We start from the raw sequence: 12,254 nt of genomic DNA on the forward strand, positions 1-12,254 counted from the left end.
TATAATGATCATTATTGTAGTAGTTGTTCGTGGGCGGGCTGCCCCCTGCTGGCTGTTTTGAGGCGGTGTCGCGAATGGGAGGGAAGGGCTAAAACCTGACCCAGCTCTGGGAAAGATCTCATCAGCCTGTCAGTAGTCAAAGTATTTATTGAGGATTTATTACTGGGTATTTATTGAGCCCCTCCTGGGGGCACCTAAACCAAGCCGGGCCACTGGGGGAAAACCCCTCAGACATTGGACGTCCATCAAGGCACTGGAGGCCACAACCCAAGCAGAAAGCGTTGTGCGCATGAGCACGAAGGTGGAACGGGCTGGGAGAGCTTGGGCGCATGCGTACAGGGCTGGAGGGGGAAGCTGTGCGCATGCGCAAGAGGCCGGAGAGCGGGTGGGGGGTTGTGCGCGTGCGCGAGGGGCTGGAAGGGGGAGGTTGTGCGCGTGCGCGAGGGGCTGGACGGGGGGGGGGGGGGTGCGCGTGCGCATGAGCGAGGGGCTGAAGTGAGGGGGGGAAGGTTGCGCACGTGCGCACGGGCTGGATCGCCCGGTAGGGCGCGCATGCGCATAGTGTTTGGTCCGGCTTATTCCCACAACACGTGTTTGTTGGGCGCCGTTCGAGGTGAAGTCAACCCAGCCCCAGGCAGCGGCTCCCAGCGGACTTGACCCCGGCCCTGCCCGCTCGGAGAAAGTGGCCCTGATTTGTCCTCTTGGATTTATGACGGTAAGCTCCCCGAGGACCAGGCAGGGGCCTTCTTTTCCCCCAAGCGCCCAGCCCAGAGAAGGGAAGTGACTTGCACAAGGTCACTTTGCAGGCAAGTGGTGGAGCCGGGCATAGGGCCGTGCCCTTCGACCCCTGGGCCCGTAGCCTTGCCCCTAGGCCACAGTGCTTTTCTGGAAGAGCAGAGCACCGAACTGAGCGCTTGGAAGAGTTCAGTGCAGTAGAGTTGGGGGACAAAAATCCCTGTCCTCCAGACCCTTAGAAAACAGACATGAAAATAAATCACAGATAGGGGAAGTGGCCGAGGTCAGATGACTGCTAAAGTGCTTAAGGGGATCATTCAGTCAATCGGTTGTATTTACTGAACGCCTACTGTGCGCAGAGCACTGTACAAAGAGCTTGGGAGAATGCATTGTAACAGACACATTCCCTGAGTACAGTGGCCAACTGGCTGCTGAGTGTGAAGCGCTGTAATAATAATATTCCTTTTTATTAAGTGCTTAGCACAGTACCCCGCACACAGTAAGCACGACAGAAGCAAGGAATATGATCACTTCTCTGGGCTTCAGTTCCCTCAACTGTAAAATGGGGATTGAGTTTGTGAACCCCATGTGGGACAGGGATCGTGTCCCACCTCATTATCTTGTATCCATCCCAGTGTTTAGAACAGTACCCGGCGCATAGTAAGCGCTTAACAAATACCACAATTATTATTTTTACATGGCTCAGTGGAAAGAGCCCGGGCTTGGGAGTCAGAGGTCATGGGTTCGGATCCCGACTCTGCCACTTGTCAGCTGTGTGACTGTGGGCAAGTCACTTCACTTTGCCTAAGTTGCCTCATCTGTAAAATGGGGATTGCGACAGTGAGCCTCATGTGGGACAATCAGATTAACCTGTATCTCCCCCAGCCTCAGTTCCCTCATCTGTAAAACGGGGATGAAGACTGTGAGCCCCACGTGGGACAACCCGATTCCCCTATGTCTACCCCAGCGCTTATAACAGTGCTGTGCACATAGTAAGTGCTTAACAAATACCAACATTATCTGTAACATGGGAATTAGGACTGAGAGCCCTCTGTGGGCCAGGGACCGGCTCCAATCTGATGATCTGGCATCTTCGCCTGGCACACAGTAAGCGCTTAACAAATGCCATAAAAAAAAAAAAGCAAATCTATTTTGGAATCTATTCCAGACGATCCTCAGCCCCTGCCCCCGCACACTGCTAACCTAACTCCTGCTGAACAAGGGTTCTTGTGTGTGACTCAGTCCTTCCAGGAAGTTTTTGGAGGCAGTTAACTTGAGGCAGGGCCTCCCTAGGCAAACAGGCTGTGGCCTCAGTTTATTTGGAAAGGGTACTTTTCTGTGGAACACAGCCCAGAAACTCGAGGGAATGTGCAACAAAATCCCAAAGCTGCGTGAGGTGGCTGGAGTAAGAAATTTGTTCTTGGAGCGGCCCCAGTGCAGAAAAGAATCGGCTTTGCTTCCTGAGACCCTTTCAAATCTGCTGAGCCGCTACATTCCTGGGTGTGCTTGAGTTACTGGAAATTTAGCCTCCCTTTTCACCGTAAAAATCTCAGACTTCCATTAATAGTTGACATAGAGCAGCAGTAGAAATATTTGTGTTTTTCATTTTGCCTAGGGGTCCCCAAATGGGGTCGTTTTTTCTGCAGACCTGCTAGACTTACCCAGGCCCGTTGAGGGTCCCCGACGGATCGAGACCCAGTGAGGAGGATTCTAATGCTATGGGGTTTTTTTGTTGTTGTTTTTGTGGTATTTGTTAAGCACTTACTTTGGGTCAAACACCGTTCTAAGTGCTGGGGTAGGTACAGGTCAATTAGGTTGGACAAAGTCCCTGTCCCACATGGGGCTCACTGTCCAAGTAGGAGGGAGAATGGGTATCGAATCCCCATTTTACAGCTGAGGAAACTGAGGCACAGAGAAGTTAAATGACTTGCCCAAGGTCACTCAGCTAGCAATCGGCGGGGCAGGGATTAGAATTCAGGTCCTCTGACTCCAAGGCCCAGGCTCTTTCCACTAGGCCACATTGCTTCTCCCAGCTGGGATTGCCTACTTGTCACCGCCTTTTGGGTTCCCACTAGAGTCCAGAGCGTAATAATAATAATAATGATGGTATTTATTAAGCACTTACTATGTGCCAAGCACTGTTCTAAGCACTGAGCACTGTTCTAAGTAGACTAACAGTAGACTAAGCCCCATGGAGTGCCAGGGATTGTGTCCATAATCTTTTGCATGATAATAATAATAATAATGAGATTCTGGTATTTGTTAAGTACTTACTCTGTGCCAAGCATTGTACGAAGCACTAGGGTAGACACAAGGTCATCGGATCGGACCCAATCCCTGTCTCACACAGGGCTCCCAATCTAAGGCTGAGGGAGAGCAGGTCTTGAATCCCCATTTTATAGATGGGGAAACTGAGGCCCAAGGAAGTGAAGTGACTTCCCCATGTCACACAGCAGGTAAGTGACAGAGTCAGGATTAGAATATAGGTCACCTGATTCCCAGGCTCGTGCTCTTTCCATACTTCTAAGCACTCAGTACAGTGATCTACACAAAGTAAGAAGTGAGTAGCAGTGTGGAACCTGGGCTCCTGGGTTCTACTCCTGGCTCCGCTCCTTGCCTCCTAGGCGGCCTTGAGCCAGTCACTCCGCTTCCCTCATCTGCAAAATGGGGATTCAGTGCCTTTTTCTCCCTCCTACTTAGGCTGTGAGCCCCACGTGGGACCCGATGATCTTTTGTTTACCGCAGGGGTTGACCCATTGTAAGTGCTGAACAAATACTACAGTCATCAGCGAGTGCTCCATAAATACCATCGATCGAGAGACAGGTACGCAGCACATGGCAGAATGCCCACAACCCAGCCCACACACTTTGCTCCTCTAATGCCAACCTTCTCCCTGTACCTCTATCTCGTCTATATCGCCGGTGACCTCTCACCCGCGTCCTGCCTCTGATCTGGAACGCCCTCCCCCTTCCTATACAACAATGACTCTCCCCAACTTTACAGCCTTATTGAAAGCACATTTCCTCCAAGAGGCCTTCCCTGACTAAACCTTCTATTCCTTTCCTTCCACTCCCTTCTGTGTCACCCTGACTTGCTCCCTTTATTCACCCGCCCCCAGCACATCTGTACATATCTCTAATTATATTTATATTAATGCCTGTCTCTCCCTCTAGACTGTGAGCTTGTGGTGGGCAGGGAATGTGTCTGTTATATTGATAGTGTACTCTCCCAAGTTCTTAGTACAGTGCTCTGCACACAGTCAGTGCTCAATAAATACCATGAACCGACTGACAAGCTGGGCCTGTTGGCTCAAGCGACCACCACATCACGCCAACACCGTGCCATAACCCTGGCCAGGATATCTGTAGAAAATTAATGCTGTCCAATTTGGGCCACATCCCCAGAAGTTTGGTTCATCGAGGTTCCTCTGGAGAAGCGAGGGAGAGACGAAGGAAGGGTTCAGATAACCCGGGGAATAGATTTTCGGGTGAAGTTGGGGTCGGGATTAGTGTTAAGACACTGTGAGGAAAGACTGATGAGCAAACCACCTGACACTGAGGTTTGCTTAACCCTCAAATTTTTCTCCTTATCTTCTTGGTTCAAGGGAAGGTTAGAGGTTTCCCAGCTGCCCTAGTCTCAAGATCCCACCCAGGAGATATTAATTGTGGTATTTTTATTGCTGTCAGGTGCTGCCATTTTTTTTTTTTTAATGGTATCTGTTAAGCACTATGTGCCAGGCATTAAGCGTTGGGATAAATACAAGATAATCGGGTTGGGCACAGTCCCTTGTCCCACATCGGGCTCAGTCTTAATCTCCATTTTACGGATGAGGTCACTGAAGCTCAGAGGAAGTGAGGTGACGTGTACAGATGAAGTCACTGAGGCACAGAGGAAGTGAGGTGACGTGTCCGAGGTCACACAACAGAAAGGTGGCGGGAACCGGGATTAGAACCCAGGTCCCTCCGACTCCCAGGCCAGTGCTCTGAGATCTCAAAGCAACTAGAGACTGTCCAATTTCCAGAGACTAACCCTGCAGGCCTCCTTACGTCTTCTGCTGAGGAGTTAGTCATATTTGAGTGCTTACTGTGTGCAGAGCACTGTACTCAGCGTTTGGGAGAGTACATTATAACAGGCACATTCCCTGCTCACAAGGAGTTAGTCTAGACATCAGATAAATATAATTATAGCTATGGATGTAAGTGCTGTGGAGCTGGGAGGGGGGGGATGAATAACGGGAGGAGGTCAGGGTGATGCAGAAGGGAGTGGGAGAAGAGGCTTAGTCAGGGAAGGCCTCTTGGAGGAGATGTGATGTTAGAACTGTGCTTGGCACATAGCGTTTAACAAACTATTATTATTATTTAATAAGGCTTAGAAGGAGGGGAAAGTAGTGATCTGACAGCTATGAAGGGGGAGGGCATTCCAGAACAGAGGCAGGGAGTGTGATAAGGCTTTGAAAGTGGGAGAGTGGTGGTCTGTCGTGTATGAAGTGGGGGAGCATCTCAGCAGCAGAGGTGTTTTTGTTGGGTTTTTTTAGATGGTATTTGCTAAGCGCTTACTATGTGCCAAGCGCTGGGGTAGATACAACCCAATCAGGCTGGACACAGTCCCTGTCCCACATGGTGCTCAGTCTTAATCCCTGTTTCACAGAGTGGTGCACATTCATTCATTCAGTCGTATTTATTGAGTGCTTACTGTGTGCACAGCACTGTACTAAGCGCTTGGAATATACAATTCGGCGACAGATAGAGACAATCCCTGCCCACCAACGGGCTCTCAGTCTAAAAGGGGGAGACAGACAGCAAAACAAAACGAGTCGTCAGGCATCAGTACCATCCAAATAGGTAAATGGAATCCTAGATAGATTCACAGAGAAGTTGCCCAAGGTCACACAGCAGACGAGTGGCGGAGCAAAGTCACTTAACTTTTCGGTGCCTCAGTTACCTCATCGATAAAATGGGGATTAGGACTGGGAGCCCTATGTGGGACAAGGGACTGTGTCCAACGCGATTAGCTTGTAATAATAATAATGCTGGTATTTGTTAAGCGCTTACTATGTGCAGAGCACTCTTCTAAGCACTGAGGTAGATACAGGGTAATCAAGTTGTCCCACATGAGGCTCCCAGTTAATCCCCATTTTACAGATGAGAGAATTTAGGCCCAGAGAAGTTAAGTGACTTGCCCACAGTCACACAGCTGACAAGTGGCGGAGCCGGCATTCAAACCCATGACCTCTGACTCCCAAGCTCGGGCTCTTTTCCACTAAGCCACCCTGCTTCCACCCCAGCGCTTAGTACAGTGCCTGGCACATAGTAGGGACTTAACAGATATCGCAGATGTTATTATTAGGCTTATCGGGGTCGGAGTTGAGAGGAAAAGGAACCCAGAGATGGAACAGGAGGTGGGAAAGGCGTCTTCTGGGGAGCAACAGAGAAGCAGCGTGGCTCAGTGGCAAGAGCCCGGAGTTGGGGGGTCAGAGGTCATGGGTTCGAATCCCCGCTCCGCCACTTGCCAGCTGGGTGACTTTGGCCAAGTCCCATGAGTTCGAATCCCAGCTCTGCCACTTGTCAGCTGTGTGACTGTGGGCAAGTCACTTCACTTCTCTGTGCCTCAGTGACCTTATCTGTAAAATGGGGATGAAGACTGTGAGCCCCACGTGGGACAACCTGATTCCCCTGTGTCTCCCCCAGCGCTTAGAACAGTGCTCGGCACATAGTAAGCGCTTAACAAATACCAACATTATTATTCTTCTTCTCTGGGCCTCAGTGACCTCATCTGTCAAATGGGGATGAAGACGGGGAGCCCCACGGGGGGACCACCCGCTGACCTTGTATCCCCGCAGCGCTTAGCGCAGCGCCCGTCGCCTAGTACGTGGCTCAGTGGAAAGAGCACGGGCTTTGGAGTCAGGGCTCATGAGTTCGAATCCCAGCTCTGCCACTTGTCGACTGGGTGACTGTGGGCGAGTCACTTCACTTCTCTGGGCCTCAGTTCCCTCATCTGGAAAATGGGGATGAAGACTGTGAGCCCCACGTGGGACAACCTGATTCCCCTGTGTCTCCCCCAGCGCTTAGAACAGTGCTCTAACCATAGGAAGCGCTTAACAAATACCAACATTATTATTCTTATTATTAGTAAGCGCTTAACGAAGGCCACACCGCCGTTATTATTCCTGTTATTCCCGACAACCCTTTCTCCGAGCCCATTTCAAACCCACGGCGGCGGCGGCGGCGACAACAACAACATCCCCCCGGGCCCGTCCTCCTCCGTCGGCTCCGTCTGCCCTCCCTCCCCGGCAACAGGCGTGCGGCCCGCTCCCATTGGCTGCGGGGGCGGCGGGGCGGCGCTGCCATTGGCTGGGGGCGGCGAGGGGGCGCTCCGATTGGCGGGCCGGCGCCGCCCGCCCGGCCGGGGCGGTGGGGAGGGGGCCGCCTCCATTTTGTGGTGAAGGAGAAGGAGAGGGAGGCGGCGGCGGCGGCGGAGGAGGCAGGGCAGCGGGTGTTGGGGTCCGGTGGGCGTGTGTGTCCGGCGGGGTCCGGTCCCGAGGAGCCGCCGCGCCGTCGCCCCGTCGCAGGGAGGCTGCCTGCCGTCGGTAAGGCAAGGCGGGGAGGCCCGGCCCGGCCCGGCCCAGGCCGCGCCGCCATGTTGTGTGGCCGCCTCGGCCGGTCCTATTGTCCCTCCTGGGCTCGGGCCCTTTGTTCGCCTCACTTCTCTCAGCCCCAGCGACCTCCTCTGCAGAATGGGAGGCCCATCGTCCCTTGGCACGGAGCGCCTAACGAATGCCGTCGTGCTTTGCAAGCGTGGGAGAGGGGCTGCCCGGCCTCCAAGCCCTCCCGCCCCCCCGCCGGAGTTTCGAGCCGGCACAGCAACCGCCGTGGCGTTTGTCAGAGCCCTTCCGACGGGCCGAGCGCCGCTTGGTTAACGAGGGGACGACCCTCGGCCGTGCAGCTGCTTAGCCCATTCGCGGCGGTCGAGTGGCTCCCGGCTTTAGTGCCCATTCTGCAGAGGCGCTCGCTGAGGCTCAGAGAAGCGAGGTGACTTGCTCCCCTTCACACCTCAGGCAAGTGTCCGGGATTAGAACCCACGCCCTCGGGCTCCCCAGCTTTCTTTAGACCTGTACCCCGGGCAGGAGAGGTTTTTTTTTGGGGGGGGGGGGGCGACCCTCACCAACTTATCGCCCCTTAAGGCTGGAGGTGATTTGAAGGGTTGGCAGAGCCCGAAGACCCCGGGAGGAAGGTGGGAGGGGGTTGGGCAAAACTACATTTCGGGGTAAAGGGTTTGTGTCGGGGGAGGGTCACTTTAAAGAAATTAGAAATAAAAAGGAACTCCTTCCCTGGTGGGAAAGAGAAAATCACCTTTGGATGTCACAGGACCCAGTTTGGGGGGGGGTCTTGGTTAATGAGGGTGGATGTGGAGTTGAAGGAGTTAGAACTGTTTGGGTGGATTTTTTTTTTTTTAAAGTTCTGACTGTAGCACTTTTCTAGGACAGGAAATGCAGCCAGAGTTCTCTTAAACCTTTAAAATCGCCCCTTGGGGTTGCCTGATGTTGCTTTCTGCTGGAGCCCTCCCACCCAGATGTTTGTTTTGATCCGAATGGCGAAGGAGCAGGCAAGCCCGGGCTTTTTCCCCCGGCATTTTGTTAGGCATTGTTGCCTTTTAGCCCCCCTACCGAGGAACGAAGTGAATGGGCTCCTTGTCATCGCTGACCTCCCTTTCTCTGTTTTGCAGCTGGGACTTTTCCTGGAGCCCGTGTGTTGAGGAGACTCCGATGTTGGGCTCGGCTTCGTGGCTGAACACAGCGGATCAGCCCATGAAAACTTCCACTCGTAGACAAAGAGAGAGGTCTGGCGGAAAGCAGCATCTATTATCCCAGGCAAGGCAGCAGGGAAGAGGACAGGCGGTGGAGATCTTGTGGTCAGAAAAGCAGACTGAAAGGTAGAGAGATCCCTTTTTTTTCTTCTTTTAAAAAAAAAAGGGTATTAAGTGCTTATTCTGTGCCGGGGCACTGGGGTAAATGTAAGCTAATCGGGTTGGACGCAGTCCCTGTCCCACATAGGGCTGAAAGTCCTAGTCCCCATTTTATCGATGAGGTAACAGGCACAGAAAAGTGGTGACTTGCCTAAGCGGTCAAGTGGCGGAGGGTTGGCTGGAGGTTGGGGGAAACGTGGCATGATGTGGGTAATCAAAGGGAATTTACGGAGCGCTCACTGGGTGCAGGGCGCTGTACTAAGCGCGTGGGAGATGTGGCTCTCAGCCGCCCTGAGAGGTTTCTGGCTGAATCGAGAATCCTGGAGCTAATCGGATTTGCAGACTGGCTCGGTTCTCCGGGGACCTAAAAGCCCGAGTGGCGTAGAGATTACCGTACGACGCTGACCGTTAGGGAACTAGGAAGCCGCGGCCTCCTTGAGGCTTGATCGTGTCCCGACAGTTCACTGTGTCTTGCGTCCCTCCTCCTCGCAGGTGACATTGAAGCTGAACATGGGTGGCGGAGAAAGGTTCAACATTCCGCTTCCCCAACCTAGAAATGTCACGAAGAACCAACAGCAGCTTAACAACAGGCAAAAGAATAAGGATCAGAATTCCCAGATGAAGATAGTTCACATGAAGAAAGAAAGAGGACAGAGCCATAACTCGTCAGCTGCTGGGTGGCAGGTCGGGCCGAAAGGGGGAAAGAACGGCGGCCATCTCCCAAAGAGTCAGAATCGGAACCCCAACTCGTCCCGCCCCAACTCCCTTTTTACATCTCAGACCAATCAGAATTATGCTGGAGCCAAATTTAGTGAGCCACCTTCACCGAGTGTACTTCCTAAGCCTCCGAGCCACTGGGTTCCCGTTTCCCTTAACCCTTCCGATAAAGAGACCATGACCTTTCAGCTAAAGACCTTGCTTAAAGTGCAGGTCTGACCTACCTAAGGGAGCGCTGAAGAAATGGGGTTTCAAATCACGGGGGTTCACATCCGAACGTAGATCGATCTCGTAGCTCCAAAATTTTAAAATTGCACCATTAGGGACTCACTTCAGCTAGCTGCAAGGAACAGTTAGTTGATTGATTGCACAGCGGGGCGGGGCGGGGGGAGGAATGTTCTCCATGGAGAATTGTGGGCGCTGGTTGAACTCTGCAGCAGTAAACAGCTCTGTTCTTTGTACCTTTAGAATGCTGTCTTTAAGTGCAACAGCTCCTAAGTCTGAACGCAGATTTTAAGTGAAGGGTTGGGGGGAGGGAGGGAAGGAGGCAGGGCCAGTTTTCAGAGCGGGAAGGAAATAAATCCACATTTCTTAAACCAGTGCTTTTAAATGGGTAACCAGCAGATTTGAAACAAAGACTGCTTGCATTTAGCTCCTTAGAGATGAAGATGTATTGGAAAACCAAGGGTAGAATTTTGGTACCCAGTGAATTGAAGAAATTTGCTCTTTGTGTTTTAATAGAATGGGAAACTAGGCGTGATGACAGTGACTTTTTCCGGTTCGGTGCACGCCAGCCGCCTTTAACAAAAAAAGCCTCGATGACCTCCCTTTTCTCCTAGGGTACTTAGTGTGCACTGAACATTTTTTTTTTTTTTTTTTTTGTTAAAGTACTTTGAATTGATCTAAAGCACTGAGGAAGCTGGAGATTGGCCTGGCCTCAAATTTGGATACCCTGGAAAAAGGTTAAATTAGGGTAGCCCCTGTGGCTAGTGTAAAGTTTAAATAGGGAAGAAAGAGCCATGTAAATAAATGTAAAAACGTGTAGCATATGTAAATTTATGCTGGGCTTTCCTGCAGAAATAAAGTATTTTTTAGTACCAAACTGCTGAATGTAAGGCCATGCTGTAGACATGGACTGGCTTAAGAGTCGAAATATTTTGTTTAAAAGAAAACCTTTAAGCACATGTTTGTCTACACCCTTGCACTGAAGTACCAGTGAATGTGCACATGCCGTGTTTGATATGTTGTAACTGGGTTTTAAGTCTGGTGCAAGAGGCTTTCATTTAGAAGTTTTTTTTTAATAAAAACAAAAAAAAGAACAAAAAACAAAACGAAACAAAAAACCCTTGAAAGGCTGCCAAGGCTCAAACGTTCCATTTTGAATGTATAAAGGAATGTCTGACTTGAGAAATGATTAACGTGCTTCAGGGTTTTTGGTGTTTTTAAACATTTTGAATCTAAGGATCAGGTGGTAAAGAACAATTGACTGGAGTCTTGTGGTGAATGACAATCTTCTGAAACTTAAAACAACATTCCTTTTGTCTACGAGGAACATCGTGTGCCTCTTGCCTACTTGGAAAGAGTGAATACCTTTGTCAGAACATTAATTTTGTCCTGGAGGAGGGGAAAAAAAAAAAGGCCACTTGCCCCCTCGCCGTGATCCTTTCAACATATCGGGCCTTCCATTTTGAAGCTGATTTGAAAACTCGATCAGTTAATCCATTCGGGTACCAACTTCATTCAAAATGAGTTTTCAGAATTCTAGAAATGTTACGTTCTGACTCCTTGCCTGGACGCTGAGCATGCCAGTTGTTGAGCCCAGTGACTGGAGATTGTCATTCTCAGTGGGAGAGCCACATCAGCCCCAAATTAGGACCAAAGGAAAAATAAAAGCAGTAAGTTCCCACTGGACCGTAAGCTCTTCGCGGGCAGGGAACAAGCGTACCACCCACTGAATTGTACTCCCCTTCACGCTTAGTACAGTGCTCTGCACATAGTAAGTGCCCAGTAAATTCCATTGATTGATTATTTTTCGGTTCGAGGTCAATTTTGGTGGTACTAAGTTGTACGTCTTTCAACTGTCAAAAAATGTCGCAGCTCTCGATGTTTACAAACGTGCTTTTCCAAATAAAGCAGTAATTGGCTAGTTTACTTGTTACCTCTCCAAAGGAAAAAAAAAATCCCCTCAAGACCAAATGAGTATGTCCAAATATAATTCTGGTGTCTAATAAACTTCAAGCATTTAACTGTGATGTATGAATTTGAAACTTTAAATTGAAAATAAACTATTTTACTCCCCCAACTTGTCAGTTCGTTTTTCTCATTGTTTGTGAAACATCGCCAGTGGGTTGAGGCGCACAGCCCCGTGCACAGAAAAACCTAGGATATCTCCCGCAAATAAGAAACATCCCTGCGCCATTTGAGTACCTTCTGTGTTTTCTCCTTCCCTTTTTACAAGGCGGTGTGACAGATCCGAGTGGAACATCGGCTTTAATGGCATCTGAAGGTCTGATCTAGGGTTGAGTAAAGCAGAACACACCATGACCTTGTTAAGCTGTAAGTCCTTTTATAAGGATTAGTGTAATTCAAGTTTATCTCACCCATCCGAGGTTGTCTCGTCTCAACTGCTGAGCTGTACGTATCTAGCACGCGTCAAACACTTGTATGCTTAACGCTTGAGAACAGCGTGAGGAATGGGTCCAACAGATGAAGCTCGGAGCTTGTAACCACAGTTTAGCCCACCAGCGAGGCTGGTGAATAATGTAAACGACAAATTTTTCACCCGTCTCCGGTAAATGGTGGTGTTCCCCTAATTTGGCCACACGATTTGCTTTCTCCA

The 12,254-nt window shown here is 50.5% G+C and overlaps 1 protein-coding gene across 3 annotated transcripts; it reads left to right on the top strand.

Moving 5' to 3' along the window:
* Positions 1 to 609: 609 nt before the first annotated feature.
* PNRC2 (proline rich nuclear receptor coactivator 2) lies at positions 610 to 11,717 on the top strand. 3 transcript variants are annotated; one of them, XM_029081031.2, is made up of 4 exons: positions 611 to 715; positions 3,436 to 3,559; positions 8,459 to 8,665; positions 9,191 to 11,717. In XM_029081031.2, the coding sequence occupies exon 4, from the start codon at positions 9,209 to 9,211 to the stop codon at positions 9,632 to 9,634; it is 426 nt and encodes a 141-aa protein (XP_028936864.1). In that variant the 5' UTR covers positions 611 to 715; positions 3,436 to 3,559; positions 8,459 to 8,665; positions 9,191 to 9,208; the 3' UTR covers positions 9,635 to 11,717. The 3 variants fall into 3 exon arrangements, with proteins under 3 accessions (XP_028936865.1, XP_028936864.1, XP_007663348.1); XM_029081032.2 differs by lacking the exon at positions 3,436 to 3,559 and having other exon boundaries at positions 610 to 715; XM_007665158.3 differs by lacking the exons at positions 611 to 715; positions 3,436 to 3,559 and adding an exon at positions 7,193 to 7,322.
* Positions 11,718 to 12,254: the final 537 nt, after the last annotated feature.

The sequence above is a fragment of the Ornithorhynchus anatinus genome, chromosome 16 (genome assembly GCF_004115215.2).
Source record: "Ornithorhynchus anatinus isolate Pmale09 chromosome 16, mOrnAna1.pri.v4, whole genome shotgun sequence".
NCBI lineage: Eukaryota > Metazoa > Chordata > Mammalia > Monotremata > Ornithorhynchidae > Ornithorhynchus > Ornithorhynchus anatinus.

Bases quoted from the DNA above. Each gene is read 5' to 3' on its own strand.
- PNRC2 (XM_029081032.2), top strand. From the start codon at position 9,209: ATGGGTGGCGGAGAAAGGTTCAACATTCCGCTTCCCCAACCTAGAAAT.